The sequence below is a fragment of the Culex pipiens genome, chromosome 2, assembly GCF_016801865.2.
Source record: "Culex pipiens pallens isolate TS chromosome 2, TS_CPP_V2, whole genome shotgun sequence".
Classification (NCBI taxonomy): Eukaryota; Metazoa; Arthropoda; class Insecta; order Diptera; family Culicidae; genus Culex; species Culex pipiens.
The window spans coordinates 53595068-53611900 of NC_068938.1; the positions used below are offsets into that span (position 1 = coordinate 53595068).

Below are 16833 nucleotides of genomic sequence, written 5' to 3' on the forward strand. Positions count from 1 at the left end.
AACCTGACACCGTCATCTGCACCATAAACGTAATTATTTCGAGAGCCAAACTAGTCATTAGCAAAATACCAGTTTTCCACAGCCCAGGGAAGATCAACTGAGCCGATATCGGTGAACCCCAGAAATCCAATATATGCATTGCACATCCTGGCCATTTTGGCAAATATTTTCCACACATACTATTGCTCGCTGTCCAAATTGAACGTTGTTTTAATGAGCTTAGAAAAACTACTAACACTACCGTTAATATAAACAAATAAGAAACATTTCACAATGAAACTATTTTTAGTTGTTTAATTAATCTCCGTTGCGATCTAAATCTGCTCAATTTTAACGTAGTAAGGTATTCCATTTCAACACAATACTAATTACATCTGTTGAAACAACTGTGAATACACGCACTCTGTTGCACATATTCATCGAATAGCCGTTACATAAAAACGACAATCTGCGACACCTTTCACCGGAACACTTCAAACTGTACCGGTCACCCTGCCTGTACATATAATTATGACCATAAACAAAAACAAGACCAATCCGTTACGTAACGCTGCATGCGATAATCCCTCCTCCATTGCCAAGGTAGTGGTGAAGATCTTCAACCCCGCTGCATCCCAAGGTCAACCGGTGTGATTCGCGGTAACACCATATACGGAACCCCCATTCGTTGTTCCGCAGGGCCGTTTTATTGCATTCCTGTACGGCTCGAGAACTATTTCAATGACTAACAAACCGCGTAGGTGTCCGACGGCAGGTAATTTGTTTGACGATCGCGTCACACAGCTGAATTCAGATTTCGCGATCGCGAACCCACTCAGAGCAACAACAAACGTCGACCTGCGAGGTACCGCCGACGCATCTCTTAGTCAGTGTCTCCCCTTAACACCCCGGTTTGATGGCCAAAAGTCACCGTTGAAGCTTCGTTTTGTTTGTCCACATCGTTTCGTCCGCGGCCAAAGATCCCACAAGGAAACACGTTCTGACCATAACTGGCAGATCAACTTTGAGTCAAGTCTGTACGTACAAGCTCATACGAACGCAATGGGAAGCTTTCGTCATCGCTGAATACGTCGCCACAGGTCATAGTTTTGCTTCGAAATACCCATTTTACTGCTACGCTGCTTCGAGTGCCGTAAAAATGAGCTTATAATTGAACAGTCTAACGTACTATCAGTTCCTAGAACTAGGATACTAACCCCTCGGCACTGCACATCGACACCAGCGCCAAACATATCACAGCCGATGTGGCCATCCGCAGATGGGCCACGTCCAGATGTCCCATTCTGGACAGGGGATAATCCGATTTAATCACGTAGCTTTTCCTTACACCTTTTTTTAATATTCCACCAGTTATTGCGGGTAATCCCCAACTACCACTTTTCCCCGCACGGTATATTATATTAGCACAAACGTGATCACTTGCTATTCAAATCACACTAACTAGCTAATGACTACGGCAAGGTCCCTCGAATTCCAACTCTGACCGATCCACGCGCGGCGGCTGTCTCACACGAACTGATCGCCGAACGCACAGATCACTTAATTTTATTATTCCTATATGAGGCGTTCGGTTTAGCCCGAGGAGTCCGCTCGGTATTGGTGGAGTCGAGTGGACTTCCAATGACCAGGGTGTCAATCTGATTTTTGTTAGGACTTTTGGATTATCTACACTTCAGGGCAGCATCACACTTGAAAACGAGATTTACTTCATATAACGCAGCTTCAGTAACCAACTGGTTACTCCCGGCAACCTCAAATAGCTTAAATCGAATAACAAATCCCAACCTGTCCATATGGTCATCCCTAGTTCCATCTGTTGACGAATCGCTGATCACTACTACCAACAGGTTACCGGCTTACGTCCCTTAATCTGCGAAAAGAAAACAAACACGATTTCGAGAACGGATCACATCATCCTCAAATCTTTACAAATTTCCAAATAACATTTGCACCCTTCAGCACCCAAAACCCCCCAAAAACAACGCAAGGTCACTCCAGAACGAATCTCAAGTGATCTTTGGCGTTGAAGGAGATAGCGGTGCCACCAAGGGGATCTTCTGGAAAGACAACAGAAGCAGTAGTTTGCCGGTAATAAAAAAAACAACAACCTGCGATCGCGAAAAAAACGGTCAGACAACAAACTGGTATTTCCCGCTGTAGGGAGCCATTCTGGAGAACATTTGTGCGTCGTAAAACGACGAGATGGATCAGTTCGTATAGAATCTTGGCTCAAATGCATCGATGGTTTTGGGATGTTGCTTCAAGTTTTGGCTTCAGCAAAGTCCCCTCTTGTAGGACTTGCCATGTTTCATATTTATGTATTTTACTCCGGTAATTGGGCCTGCTAAACAGTGTTCACTTTTCGTACGGTCCTAGGAATCATTTTGCCATAACTTACTTTTTAGTAACATTTTAAAACTTACAGGTTTTATCATGGTTCTGAAAACCCTCATACGACCTAAATAGGCTTTTATGGCCTACTTAAAACCTAAAATGTTTATAGGGTAAAAGGGTTAAATCGGTTAAATTCGGAGTTTTACTTTATAAAAGAAAAAATAAGTTCTCTTCACTGAAATTATCTGTGTTTAAATAAAAAAGAAAAAAAAAACAAAAACATCCAAAATAATAAAGATTAAAAAAAAGCTTTCCAGGTTTCATGAATGCATAATCACAGAAGTCACAGAAATTTATAAAAACAATATTTTTGTAAAAGCAAAAGAACATGAATAACTGCAAAAAAATAAATAAAATAAATCAAGCAAATTATTAAGAACTACCATCATCGGGTGAATCGGGACAGATGGTGGAATTGGGACAGCCATGTTATAGCACAATATTTTGATTGATTGGTTTCAGATAGAACAGACACAAAACAACAAAATCAGTACATCGATTTCCAAATTTAAAGCATTCAAGTGTTCTAAAAACTGCTGTCCCTATTCAGACTGTAGTCCCGGTTCAAAATTTGCTCGGTTGGAAGTGATCCATTGGAATGAAAAGCTGCCTCTTAAACAAAAGCTGCGAATTTTTGGATTGGCACACAAAGGTTACTGGCTGTTGCATTTGATAAGTGATTTAAGTCATAACTTTTCGTTTCGTTCTTGCATCATTGCTATTTTTCAATTGTTATGGCTTCATCTTTTACACTATCTTTGAAACCCATTGGTGTATATTCCACAATAAACAACTATATTTTTTTTCTCAAAACTATTAACATTAACAAAACTTAACTTCAATATTTGAAGAATAAACTTAATCATCGCTTAATCTTTAATGTTCCTTCTTTTCAACAATGTAACAAACCAAACCAAAACAAATCCAAGTTCAATAAACTGAACGAGACATTCTACAGCCAAATTTTCAACTTTATTATGTTCACGAGCTGAGCTGCAAATCTCCGCCAGATGACCTATGCACCAGCATTTCATACCTCTACTAATGCAGCCGGCCGGTATCTGCTCCTACCTTGCCCGATAAGGATTCCCTTTAAAAGACCCGTCCTGTGGTGGCCATCCTCACAGTTTGTTCGGAGCAGACGGTGCATTTTTGTGGCAAGTCCGGAGGAAGCAGATCCAGAAGTGTGCAGTGTGTGAACCAAGTGTAATGAAAGTGTGGCTAGCCTGTAAGTGCGATTTTCGGTGGAAAGACGGATGTTCTGAGGATCTAAAGGGAGTTTATGAATTTTATTTTTGTGTGCAGTCTTTGCCCTCGTGGCAGTGGCCTACGCCGTACCGACGAAGAGTTTCTTCTACGGAACTGGCACCGACGAGTATGTGTATCATTATGAGCTGGACGTTAGGACCGGTGTCTTGGAAACTGACCAAGGATCTCAGTACGAAGTGAAAGCCGACGTGCATGTAAGACCAGGTAAGTAGCAGATTTAGTTCAATAGCTTCTTCAGGAGTTAACAGCACAATGTCTTCCGGAAAGATCCTTCTGGCAATGGAACCTTTGTCTATCTGGTTGATCCGACGGTTTACGTGTATACCGGACCACTGTTCATGACCGGCGAGATGCACGGTAAGAAGCCAGTTGAGAAGAGCTTTGTTCCGATTGTGAAAGAAGCCGAGGTCTTCAAACTGCCATTCTACGTGACGTACGACAAGTATGGATTTGTACAGGAAGTATTCACCGTTCCGGAGGACGTCCAGTGGAGTGTGAACATCAAGAAGGGCATTGCTTCCGTTCTGCAACTTCCGGTCGACAAAGTGCCGGTTCAAAAGTACGTCAAACCAGTCGTGTTCCACGTTGTTGAAGAAAGTATCTACGGAAAGGTCAATGTAACGTACGACGTAGAAACCGTAAAGGAAAGCATCGTCGTAACAAAGTCTCCAGATTTCACCACCTTCGAGCACATGCCATACGATGTGTACAGCAATGTGGAGGTCGAAAAAGTTTACAACGACTACAAAGTGTGGAATGTAACGTATCCTGAGATTAAGTACGTTGTGGTCAACGACAAGGACGGAGTAAAGGTACATGAAGTCTACACCGAGAATGTAAAGACTGTTCAACCGTCCATCTCGGAAGGTCAAATGCAATACGTTGCGACCAAGCAGTCCTTTGTCTTTGCTAAGGAAGTTACTCCGACGACCCCGATGGAGTTCACGAAGTTTGTCGTAAGTTTAAAAAAGCAAATCATTTATTTTTTTAAAATCTAACATGATTTCCTGTAGGTTTACAACCCAGTGGAATACACTCCTTCCAAAACTACGTTTACGACCTATTTCCCGTGCCTATCGGTTGTCCCTCATGTTGTTGATATGAGTGTGACTGGTCCGAAAGTTCAAGCCATGCTTTACGAAGCCGTTGAATATTTGCACGTAAGTTTAAAGATCACTTGCTGATAGGTTGCAATATTAAACATGTTTTTACTTCCAGGAAAACCCAATCACCAACGTTGAAACCGATACCAAGCATGGACTGACCATCACCCGCATCGTCGAAGTCTTCAAGCCGTTTACCTTTGAAAACTTTGAAAACTTCTACACTCTCATCACCAAGACTACCACTCCGAAGGACGTCACGGCTGTAGATGTGTTTTACAAGGTTCTACCCCTGGTCGGTACTAAGAACTCTGTCGTGTTCATCAAAAACCTTGTGAAGAGTCACAAAGTGAAGGACTTTGTCAGCACTACGATGCTTTTCTCGATGGGTCTTAACGTCCGCGTCCCGACTGTCGAGCTGCTGAAGGAAGTCGAAGAGTTTTATCACTTTGAAGATGAAGTCAAACCAGAGGTTGCTCACGCCGCCATCTTGACATTCGGTACTCTCGTGTACAAGACGTTCAAACATGATACTCATTCACCGGTGCTCCAGCAGTACGTCAAGGTGTACTATAAGAAGCTCAAAGAAGCCAAGACGTTCGAAGACCAGCTGGTTTGGCTTCATGGCTTGAAGAACATCGAAGTCGGTACCGTGTATGAGCTGATTGTTCCAATCGTTAAGGGGGAGCAGGTGCTCGACCTGCACTACGATCGTCATCTCCGTGTACATGCCGTTTACTCCTTGGAAAAGATCCTACACTACGACTACGATACGCTGTTTGAGACGGTGTACCCCGTATTTGTTGAAGAGACCCTTGCTACTGAGCTTAGAGTAGCAGCCCTAAAGGTTCTACTTTCCACAGAGGAGGTTAAATACTTTGCCAAGATTGCTAACTACATCAAAACTGAGAAGAACCCCCAGGTTTACTCGTTCTTCGTGACTACGGTGCAACACATGGCAGAATCTTGCATACATGAAGAAACCGACTACTGGCAATTTGTTAAACAAACCGAAAAGTTCTTCAAGCACGTTGACACGACTGTTGAGACTCAAGCTTTCTACTATGATTATGTTGATAAGAAGCACTTCTTTGGAGCCTCCGTGTACGGAAACCTGATTGCCGATAACAAACACAACAAGGTCACTCAATTCTACATCAACTTTAGTCCATATGTAATGGATCGTACGGTTGATCTGTACTCTGTGTTCGTCAAATTCGAAGGAGTTGAAAATCCGTTGACCATGCTGTGGCCCAAACTGTTTAACGTCGAGCCAAAAACCATCAAAGAGCCAATCATCAAGCATCACGAGAAGGAACCAGTTCACGTTGAATTCACTCTCATGGCAAACGGAAAGGTCGTGTACACGAAGTACTTCGACGAAGAGACTATCAAGCAGTTCTACAGCTATACCTACCTGACCATCCTTACCACGATGAAATATCAATTCACGACTGTTTTAAATCTGGCCGACGTTGAGGTGTTTTCGCCCACCCTTGATGGAGTTCAGACCAAGGTTGATTTCGAGCTTCCCCTGGTGTCCCAATTCAAATATGATGTTGTTGTGCCAACCACCAAGAGTGCTCATGAGGTCACCTTCTCAGTACATAGCTACTTCCGTCTGTGGATGCACGGTTTCTATGGAATCTCAGTTTACAATCCGTTTGCACTGACCTGGCAAGGATCTCGCCGTGTCCAGGCCTTCGATTTCAGCGTCCCCTTCAACTTTGACGTTGTGTTCAACTTCCAGCAAAACTCTTTCAAAATCGTGTGGACCAAGAGCACAAACGAGGTTCAGAACGTTGTTGGCTTCAAGACCCATGTCAAGACTCAGGTTTATGCTCGTCCTGATACTGAAGTCGACTATCTCAAGTCAACTTGCCCAGCTTGCCAACAATTCCTAACAACGATCGTCTCTCCTGTGCACAAGAAGAAGGATGTCGTGCTGTTCGAGGAACACTCCAAATACACTGGACTGCACTTTTACCTGTCCGTGTATGATGTTGAAGTTATGCCGCACGTCAAATACTTCAAGTCCCTTTCCGATGTCTTTGTGAGCGATGCGTTCTACGAACTGTCTGAATATTCTTTCTTCAAATTTGCAATGACTTACTACACTTGGTTCTATACTCACTTCTTCCCACCGCAATACTCTACGTACGGAGTTGTTGGATACATCAACCCATGCAAGGTTTATCCGTTCGACAAGGCCGAAATCACCTTCAAGGTGAATACCGAGGTTGTACCACATGAGATGTGGACAACGCCCAACTACTACCAATACGTTAAGATGTCTGCGGTGTTCAAGAATGATCACGACGTTGAGCTCAACCACTGGGACGTGAACGTTCACTTCACGCACGAGTTTGGAACATATTTCAAGAAGTTCAACGTGCAAGTCACGCGTCAAACTCCAGGAGAGAAGAACTTGAATGTCTGCTTGGACTACGTGAAGGACGTGGAAACTGATAAGGTCGAAGGCAAAATGACTTACTACCACGGATACTCGTACGACCACAAGTGCGTCAAGGACGACATGGTCGTGTCGGTTGGCTGGACTGGAACTTACTCCGATACTCAGAAGAATTACACCAAGAGTCCAGTGTATTCCTACAAGGAATGCGTTAAGCACTACGTTAACGACTACACGCCAATCCCTGTCACGTACGACTGTGCTGAAGCTTATACCACCGTTCGTAAGTACGTGTACAACGTTGACTATCAGCACGTGCTGCCAGTATACATGGATGTGTTCAAGCCCGTATGGTTCTGGATGCAACAAATCTTCCCGGTATACTATGACGTTGATGCGCATCACCATGTTCCGACGGGTGGATTCGTTGTTGATGTTGAGTATTCGCTGTGGTGGGTTGAACACCCTACCGTTGACGTTGTCGTTACGTCCCCAGAGGAGAGCTTCGTCTTCGAACACGTTCCATACTACAACTGGTTCTGGTGGTTCCAGCCGGACAGCGTCGTCTTCACCAAGTAAGACATCAGTTACCGTTTGAGCATCGTATGATTCAAAACGTGTTCTTTTACAGATACTTCGACTTCATGAAGACGATCGGATACACCACCGAATGCGTTGTAAACCCGATGTTCAACTACAGCGGCTATCACTACGACGTAAGCAAGACTCCAGTCTACAGCGAGTGGACCCTGTACGCTGCTGATCATCCATCCACCTATACTTGGGCTATCTACGTGCAGAAGATCGAGAAGAACTTTGTGGTATGTCTAGAAATGTATTCCCAGCAAAGATCAGTTGTTTATAACATTTTGCTTCCAGGCTCTGAAATTTGTGCTCAACGACCATGTCGTCGTGCTCCAGCCAGTGGTCGATAAGGCAACCGAGTACACCGGTGTTACGAAGTACACTTTCACCGTCGACAGCTATATCATGGAGGTCATGAAGGACGGAGTGGTACCCGGAGTATACCCGTTCAAGTACTTCCAGGTCGATAACACGGTTGTGTTTGTCGTTCCGAACGTTTCCCTGTACGTCGCGTACGATGGGCACCAGGTGGTTGTGGAAACTGTTAAGAGTGATACCACGCAGTACTACGGACAATGCTACGTTTAAATTTGATTCAGAGTCTGATTTTATAGAAAAAAAATAATTCAAAAATATATATAAGCTAACAATATCAAAAGTTTGCCTTGTTTTTATTAACTATTCACATCATACTTTGAAATACCCTAGCTCGCGAGCCTTTCCCAAGAATGCTACAAGGGAGTCCAATACTTCTTCCGAGTTTGGAATAATTTGGTCCGCCGGCAACAAAAATCCATATTTTCCGGTATCACGGAACTCATACGACGCAGCGATCGGCACATTGTAGGTTCCCAGCGCCCAGTCACGAGTTGATCCGGATGCAATGTCTGTAATGATTAAGTTTCCTTAGTGATAAATGGATCTCATTTAAATATCATTGTACTTACATAGAACATCAGCCGTATTACCGAATTCGTATTGAGTTCCATGTCGCTTATACAGTGCGATCGCTGCAGCCTCCGCCATCTCCATCCAGTCATAAAAATTGTCCACCTTTTCTGAATTTTGATACCCGAATGGCAATAAAATTAGTTGACTGTACGAGTGGAATGAAAGATAGAAGTGAATTTGATCCTTGATCTTTGAAAAGTACTCCATAAGGTTTTTCGTTTCAATTTCGGAAGCAGGCTCTGGTCCAGCATATGTTTCCGTACAGGGATTGGAAGATGCACCACCATCTGAAAGAGAAATTTGTCGTGAACTGATTTTTTTTTCAAATACTTGAAGTGTTACCCATCCAGTGATAAGGGAAGTTACGGTTCATATCGGCACCATAGCACAGAACGCTGTGTGGGTAGCGAGTCTTTCTCCACATACGATTGGTCTCTTTGGTGTAGTTCAATCCATCTGGATTGACAACTGGTAATATGTACCAGTCATAATTTTGAGCAAGTTCTTGGACATCCGGTGCAGTGGACGTTAGCAGTTCGTTCAGGATCCACGTAGCTGTAGCCGAAGTGATCCACTCACGGGCATGAATATTGGACTCCAAAAAGATGCCCGGATTTCCTGCTTTGTGAGACAACTTGACAGCGCGCACCTCACGACCCTCGTACGAATCACCAACCTGCTCGACCGACAGAATGTCACCGTGCTTTTCAACCAATCCATCGATCCAGTCGTACATCTCGTCCAATGTGTGGTAGCTTTCCCACCCAAATCCATTATGCTTCGACCGAGCAGGGTTCTCATTGTTTATTAGCCTGTGCAGAGTGCAATTAAATAGAATTTTTAAGTAGCTCATGAATTTTATAACTTCCATACTTTTGGACATCTTTAATTTTAAGTTTCAAATTAATCTGCATCTGCGATCCCAATTCTTCAAAATCAGCGATTTTATGTGGTGGCACCATAACATTTACCGTCATACCAGTTTGAACCGGAGATTCCCAAAAAGAGTACTTGAAAGAAAAATCACTATCAGCAAATCAAACCAATCAAACGTAATGCACAACTACCCCATCGGATAACTGCTCTAAATGTTGCATCACTTTCAATTGATCAGCATTGTCAATCGACACCTCGTATACTCGATAGTTATCAAAACGCACTGGTTCGCAACCTATGGAAGCTATGGCTAGTGATATTGTTAGTAAAACTTTGAACAACATCATGGCTTCGACAAGAATCCTTCACTGACTAAACAAAAATCACTCCAATAGAGCTCTATATATTGCTTACTTTTAAAGATAAGCTTGTCTATGGAAGATAGGCTTTCAAACCACCAGGGTGAAATTCAGTTTTAATTCTTTCCTTATACATATTCTTTCACATAAAACAGGTGCTACGAAACCATCAAGGTTAAAAAATCCAATAGTCTACGTTTGAAAGCATTTATCTTAATGGCCTATTGTAGTGAATAGTTTTTCGCACTGTTAGTTTGAGTTTCATATGTGTTAAAATGGGATGGTGTGAAGATGCAAGGTGGCTTAAGAAGCTGGTGATTTTTGTATTAATTAAAAAAAGTATTGAGAAACTTGATCCCTGGAGAATATTTCTTATCAAATTGTTTTTTCAGATAACTATAGTATCTGCTCTTGAAAAGGCAGATTAAGGAAAGACAAAATAAGCCATATCAAAGCAATTCTGATGCATCATAATTGCTTTTAAGTGGCGTTTGACAATTTGTCTTAGCAATTTAAAAATACTTTGATTGATTTATTTAAATCTTGTGTTGCTTCTGATTGGTGTCTCGCGAATTCTATCAATTACCTGAAACCTGGTGCTTTTGTTTGATTTGATCAATAATTTAAAACAAAAAATCAAGACAGCAACAAATTCCGTAAAACCATAGTCCAAATAGACAACATCTTCCATACGAAATTGTTTGGGGAAAGTCATTCTTTCAGTTATTGCTACTTTAGAGTATCCAGGTTTTTAAGCGAAGATGGCGTTCGAATGGTGAACGTCCGAAATGTCAAAATCGCGCAGTAGTACCAAAATTAGAAAAAAATGTGGCTGTCATGCCATGGCACACTTTTTTCGTAATGTTGGTATCACTGCGTGATTTTGACATTTCGGGCGTTCACCATTCGAACGCCATCTTCGCTTAAAAACCTGGATACAGTTAAACCTCGCATAGTGCACAGGCGTTACGCTTTGTAATTCTTCGATTACACTAAAGCGACAAAATATTTTTGCAATCTTTTTGAAGCTTATTGTAGATTGGAACAAGACGAACAAATTGCTTAAAAAGATTGCAAAAACATTTCGTCGTGTTTAAGAAATTGACGAAATACAAAGCGTAACGCCTGCGCACTATGCGAGGTTTAACTGTATAAACTATTTTTGCGATTCATGTCAACATCACAACGGTGTCGGCGAAGAAGTTGGCATTTTAAATAGCGTCTTCAGTCTCCCTTACAGACATCCCTACAAATGGTGCCCAAAGTAAACTAACGAAAATGCAGAAAGATTAAAAGTGATTTTTACTTGTTTTATTTTTGTGCCCTCTGAAGCTCATTACAGACCTTGAAGATACAAATTACATCCCCATAACAAAAAGGTAGGCGTGACCAAACGAAACCTTTCGTTTAGCTGGGGCGGCATGTTGCTCGAGAATGCTCAAAGCTGCAATATTAAATATACCGAATTCATTTCAAAAAGATGGCAATACGCCTAAGATGTTAGCATTCATCGCAAAAATTGATGATCGTGTTTTCGTTTAACCCTCAAATGCCCAATTTTTCCATATTTTTTAGTTTTTCCGTGTTCAGGAGGTAATTTTAAGCAACTTTTGTACTACGAAAAACTCTACTCCTATTGTTTTATGTTTTTCTTGTTTAATTTTTAATATTTTTGTTTTTGTTTAATATTTATCTTGTTTAGTTTATGCTTGATTCTCATATTAATTGGCTTTATCTATCACGTTCTTGTGGGTCTCGTGGCGCAGGGGTAGCGGCTTCGGCTGCCGATCCCGATGATGCTATGAGACGCGGGTTCGATTCCCGCCTTATCCACTGAGCTTCTATCGGATGGTGAAGTAAAACGTCGGTCCCGGTTTCTCCTGTCTCGTCAGAGGCGCTGGAGCAGAAATCCCACGTTAGAGGAAGGCCATGCCCCGGGGGGCGTAGTGCCAATAGTTTCGTTTTTCTATCACGTTCTGTGTCATTACATTTTGTCTTGTCTTGACTTATCAAGATATTTTAAAAACATTGGCAAAGTCACATAAAACAACTCAAACTTCCAACGCTCAAACTTTCAAATTTTTTAAATTCTTAAATTCTAGACCGAGCCACGTAGCCCAGTGGTAACGCTTCCGCCTCGTAAGCGGTAGATCGGGGTTCAAATCCCGGCTCGGACCAACACAACTAGTGATCTTTTCTCTTCTAGAATCGATTGCTTAGTAAAGGGAAGGTAGTGTATCATCACAAACTGGACCTTATCACGACACCTTAGGGAGGCGACCTATGGAATGTTAGCATTAACCTTAACATGTTAACATTAAGTTGAGAATGAAATTGCCACTGAATCCGCTTTGTAAATGCCGGCCCCGATACTCTTCACGGGTGTTCCCCTCAGGAACTGGGAAAGATTTACTTTACTTTACTTCTTTTAAAGATCAAAAATTAGATAAAAAATTATTATTTTACGATTTTTTCGATCGAATCCCGCCGGAGGCGGAGGCGTGTTGTAGAGGGTAAGTGAATTTCATTTGCGAGATTTAGGCTTAGTACATTCTAACAAAGCAGCCCTGTAATAAACAGCAAAAAAATAAATTAAATCCACTCTCTAAATCATGATAATTATCAATTTTAAGTTTTGTCTCAATAAAAGGGAATAAAAGCTTACTGCGACTGTACTGCCCATGATCCCATAAATGTCCCATATGCATTTTCATCACTTTTGAGTTAATGATGCAGTTTGGTTCAAAATCTTGTGCATTTTCTAAAGAGCCTATAACATCCAGTACTTTGTTCTTGAAATCGGGAGGAAATCCAGTTTTTTCGTGAAAACTTAACAAGTAGCCTTATGTGTGGGACAAACTTGCTTTAAGTTTTTCTCAGCTTGCTGTTTTTGCATATGGGACATTTATGCGATCATGGGCAGTGTATTACTGGAAAAACTTAAAAAAATAATGGAATTTTCTTTCTTTACAAATATTTAACACAAACAGTCACTCTTTATCACTGTCAGCGAGTATTTATCATTAGCATCGATAGCTTTTGCATCACCAACCTAGTACAATTCCATCAACCTTTCTAAACAATGCGGCGCTCATGCCTATCTTATCACCCTTCTCTATCAACGTTCAGTTATGAAATTCAAGCTCTTCGCGGGAAATACCCCAGCTCTTTGCCTTTGCCCATGAAAGCCACCAGCGAGTCCAGGACCTCCTCCGCGTTCGGAATGATCTGTTCGGCCGGCAGGATAAACCCGTGCGATCCAGTGTCTCGGAATTCGTAGGTAATAGCAATCGGGATCCCTTCAACACCATGGGCCCAGTCTGGAGAAACTCCGGATGCAACGTCTGAGGGAAAATGTAATGAATTTAAAATAGGCTGATTATTTCTGAAACGATCAATATCTTACACAAAACATCAGCAGTGGTTCCAAGCTGATATGCGATCTGGTTACGACGGAAGAGTGCAACAGCTGCCGATTCCGCCATTTCCATCCAGTCGTAATAGTTATCCGAATAGTCGGCACCTTCGTGCCCGAACGGGAACAACATGTATTGCCCGTACGAGTGGAATGATAGATAGAAGTCGATTTTGTCCTTGTTCTGGATCAAATAGTTCATAACGTTTTGGGTTTCGACTTCGGAACCAGCTGTCGGTCCAGCGTATAAGTCGCTGCAAGGATTAGTTGAAGCTCCACCCTCTGTAATTTGAAAAAAAGATAAGAAAATAACCACCAGTTTAAAAGTGCCATACTAACCCATCCAGTGTCCAGGGAAGTTTCGGTTCATGTCAGTTCCGTAGCACAGAACGTTGTGTTTTGTACGATTCTTTCGCCACATGCGGTTGATATCCTTAGAGTAAGCTAGACCGTCCGGATTTACTACTGGCAAGATATACCAGTCGTAATTGTCGGCCAAATCTTGCACAGCCGGATCAGTGGAGGTCAACAGCTGGTTCAGAATCCAGGTCGCCGTAGCCGATGTGATCCATTCACGGGCGTGAATGTTGGACTCCAGGAAAATTCCAGGGTTTCCTGCCTTCTTCGACAGAATGATCGCCTTCATGTCACGTCCCTCGTAGGATTGTCCGTAAGATTCGATACGGAGGATATCAGGATACTGGACGACCAGCTCATCAAACCACGCGTACATCTCTTCCATGGTGTAATAGTCTTCCCAACCGAATCCTTCCCGCTTTCTGCGCTGCGGGCGTTCGTTGTCTACAAGCCTGATAAATGTTTTATGTGATTAAATCTTTTAAATGTAATATGTTTGTCAAACTTACTTTTGCAAATTCTCAACCTTCAGCGAACTGTCCATGCCAAGTCGCGCAGTCATTTCTTCAAAGTCAGAAAACTTGTGCGGCGGCACAACCATGCGGACGTTCATACCAACTTGGACAGGCATCTCCCAGAAGGAATACTGTGAATCACAAATATTATTACCACTCCTCACAGTCCACCGCCGAAAATACGAACCCCATCGGGAACCTGTTCCAGATACTGGAGAACCTGCAGCTGCTCGGCATTGCTTGGGTTCACCTCGTAGACCCGATAATTGTCGAACCGTACCTTCTCGCCAGTCGCACTGCCGCCGGCAATGGCCAGCAGTAAAAGCCCGCACCAAACCCTCATACTGTACCTTTCCAAGTGAAAACTACACCCCAAATAAACCGATCGGCTGCCGAACAATACGATTTATAGGCCGTTACTCAAGATAAGTGGCGTAATCGTAAAATTGATTTGTTTGAGCCCTCACAAAAAATACTAGACACGGTTGTCTTTTTAGGCTTTCTGATAAGATACTTATTAGGAATGCTCAATTATTATGTTCTTGGTGATTTTTTACGTATATCCTAATAGATCTGATAATAATGATCTGAAATTGTTCTAAGAAAACATAGTTAAATGTTTTAATGAACACCCGCAATCATTTGGACAACTACTACGGATTTATTTGCAATCGTTTTATTACAAAAATCTTCAGTTGTTCTATTTGGCTTAACTTCATATTTACACTTCAAATTATACAGCACCCCTGACACCCGTCTGCCGGGTCTTATCTGCTTTCAAACGTTTATGAGCTATCAAAAGAATCGTTTCAAATTGTCCCCCATAAATAGATTGGCACAGTGGATGAACTTCCCTGCAGTCATCATCAGTGTCACAATGGGAGCGCTACAGATATTGGTGGCATCGGTGCTACTTGGGATACTGACCCGCAGCTCAAACAGCGAGAAACTATCCTTCCGAGATCATCGCGTTTGCTCAGTCTTCATACAGAACGAAGATCAGCTGGACACGCTGCGAGCACTGGAGGCTACTCCTAACCTGGTGAGATTATTTAGTTGAACGGTTTAGAACGCACCATTGACTCTGTTGTTCCAACAGTTTACATTCCTGGATGTACCTTCGGCAATCAATTCAAAGGTACAGATCGTGGTTCCACCGGCTAAACAGCGTTACTTCGAGAATCTTGTCCAGCAGTTGAAGCTGGTTTCCCACGTTGACTCCTACAACCTACAAAGGTAATCATCGAAGTACTTTCAAATTTACGGCTCAATTATCTTGAATCCCAAAATAGCGTTATCGACAATGAACGACCGAACCAATCCAAACGAGCTGCCTTCGGATGGACTGACTACTACACGCTTGAGGAGATATACGCGTGGGTTGACGCGCTGGTTGCAGAACATTCCGATGTGCTGTCCGTAAAAACTATTGGACAATCTCACGAAGGACGTGATCTGAAGGTGGTAAAACTATCCCACAAGGAAGGAAATCCCGGAATATTCGTTGATGCCAACATTCATGCCCGTGAGTGGATCACTTCCGCTACCGTTACGTGGATCTTGAACGAGTTGCTGACGTCTGACGATCCAGCTGTTCGGGATTTGGCCGAAAACTTTGACTGGTACATTGTTCCGGTGCTGAATCCGGATGGGTTCGTATACACTCACACCACGGTATGTCACTTGCAATGTGGGTTAGAGAAGAGTTACTATGCTGATTTTGCTTGCAGGATCGTTTGTGGAGAAAGACCCGATATCCGTACAATATCTTGTGTTACGGGGCTGACCCAAATCGCAACTTTGACTTCCAGTGGAACAGTAAGTTAGTTTATTTGTTGCAAAAACACGAGATCCTAAAATTCTTTCAAACTTTAGACGGTGGAGCCTCGATGAATCCATGCTCGGACGCCTACGCCAGAGACGCACCCAGAGTCAGAGGTAGAAGTTAAAGCCGTATCCGATTACATTCGTTCGATCGCGGATGAGCTGACTCTCTACCTAACGATCCACTCGAAGGGACAGTACATTCTGGTACCATTCGGTTACGAGAATGCTCCGTATCCTCCCACCTATCAGGATCTTATGCAGATTGGACGACGAGGAGCGGTCGATATGCACAAGCTGTACCAGAAACCGTACCGCGTGGGAACGTCTTCCGATGTGTTATGTAATAGTAAAACTTGCAATTGTTACTTGAGCCCGCACTAATCTTTGGTACTTCTCTTAGATGTCGCTTCTGGTATTTCGGTAGATTGGGCATACGGAGCAGTTAATATTCCACTATCTTACACGTTTGAACTGCGAGATCAGGGAGAGTTTGGATGGATTCTTCCGGCCGATCAGATTATTCCGAATGCCGAGGAACTACTGGCAGCATTTGTAGGGATGATCGATGAGGCACGTGTCTTGGGATATTTCTGATTACTTTATTAAAACAGATAATTTAATAAAAGTTTAATACCTGAACTATTTCTGACAGAGCATTTCCTTATAGCTATCAGCAAAATGTTCGGTTTATTCAGAAGACACTTTTCGAATACTTGAACAGATTAGTGAAATTTCCAATTGTTTACAAATGTGGTATCAATCAAGCAAT

At 42.5% G+C, this 16833-nt stretch overlaps 4 protein-coding genes and 1 pseudogene across 14 annotated transcripts in view; 2 read left to right on the forward strand and 3 right to left on the reverse strand.

Moving 5' to 3' along the window:
* Positions 1-1503, reverse strand: part of LOC120430516 (thioester-containing protein 1 allele R1-like) — a 16397-nt gene extending 14894 nt beyond the window's left edge. For all 11 annotated transcript variants that reach the window (XM_052707261.1, XM_052707271.1, XM_052707268.1 and 8 more), the window contains exon 1: positions 1197-1503. In XM_052707261.1, the coding sequence (XP_052563221.1) occupies positions 1197-1282 (86 nt within the window). In that variant the 5' untranslated portion in view covers positions 1283-1503. The remainder of the gene's footprint in view (positions 1-1196) is intronic.
* A 1962-nt stretch (positions 1504-3465) lies between these two features.
* On the forward strand, positions 3466-8422 carry LOC120427964 (uncharacterized). The gene is made up of 7 exons (XM_039592919.2): positions 3466-3622; positions 3700-3867; positions 3931-4619; positions 4677-4823; positions 4882-7754; positions 7811-8000; positions 8059-8422. The coding sequence occupies exons 1-7, from the start codon at positions 3604-3606 to the stop codon at positions 8350-8352; spliced, it is 4380 nt and encodes a 1459-aa protein (XP_039448853.1). The 5' UTR covers positions 3466-3603; the 3' UTR covers positions 8353-8422.
* Positions 8404-9984, reverse strand: LOC120427965 (zinc carboxypeptidase-like). The gene is made up of 5 exons (XM_039592920.2): positions 9783-9984; positions 9589-9725; positions 9058-9527; positions 8712-9002; positions 8404-8651 (listed from the first exon to the last, which is right to left on the reverse strand). Exons 1-5 carry the CDS (start codon positions 9936-9938, stop codon positions 8452-8454), a joined length of 1254 nt encoding a protein of 417 aa, XP_039448854.1. The 5' UTR covers positions 9939-9984; the 3' UTR covers positions 8404-8451.
* Positions 9985-12940: 2956 nt separating this feature from the next.
* On the reverse strand, positions 12941-14610 carry LOC120427957 (zinc carboxypeptidase-like). The gene is made up of 5 exons (XM_039592911.2): positions 14425-14610; positions 14232-14368; positions 13705-14174; positions 13357-13647; positions 12941-13294 (listed from the first exon to the last, which is right to left on the reverse strand). The coding sequence occupies exons 1-5, from the start codon at positions 14578-14580 to the stop codon at positions 13089-13091; spliced, it is 1260 nt and encodes a 419-aa protein (XP_039448845.1). The 5' UTR covers positions 14581-14610; the 3' UTR covers positions 12941-13088.
* Positions 14611-15024: 414 nt separating this feature from the next.
* LOC120427966 (zinc carboxypeptidase-like) lies at positions 15025-16703 on the forward strand (annotated as a pseudogene).
* The last annotated feature ends 130 nt before the right edge of the window (positions 16704-16833 follow it).

Bases quoted from the DNA above. Each gene is read 5' to 3' on its own strand.
- LOC120427964 (XM_039592919.2), top strand. The intron at 4,620-4,676 runs GTAAGTTTAAAA...GATTTCCTGTAG, and splicing joins TGGAGTTCACGAAGTTTGTC to GTTTACAACCCAGTGGAATA. The intron at 8,001-8,058 runs GTATGTCTAGAA...TTTTGCTTCCAG, and splicing joins AGATCGAGAAGAACTTTGTG to GCTCTGAAATTTGTGCTCAA.
- LOC120427965 (XM_039592920.2), bottom strand. From the start codon at position 9,938: ATGATGTTGTTCAAAGTTTTACTAACAATATCACTAGCCATAGCTTCC. The intron at 9,528-9,588 runs GTATGGAAGTTA...CACTCTGCACAG, and splicing joins AAAATTAAAGATGTCCAAAA to GCTAATAAACAATGAGAACC. The intron at 8,652-8,711 runs GTAAGTACAATG...TAATCATTACAG, and splicing joins TAATACGGCTGATGTTCTAT to ACATTGCATCCGGATCAACT.
- LOC120427957 (XM_039592911.2), bottom strand. From the start codon at position 14,580: ATGAGGGTTTGGTGCGGGCTTTTACTGCTGGCCATTGCCGGCGGCAGT. The intron at 13,648-13,704 runs GTTAGTATGGCA...TTCAAATTACAG, and splicing joins CTTCCCTGGACACTGGATGG to AGGGTGGAGCTTCAACTAAT. The intron at 13,295-13,356 runs GTAAGATATTGA...ATTTTCCCTCAG, and splicing joins AACCACTGCTGATGTTTTGT to ACGTTGCATCCGGAGTTTCT.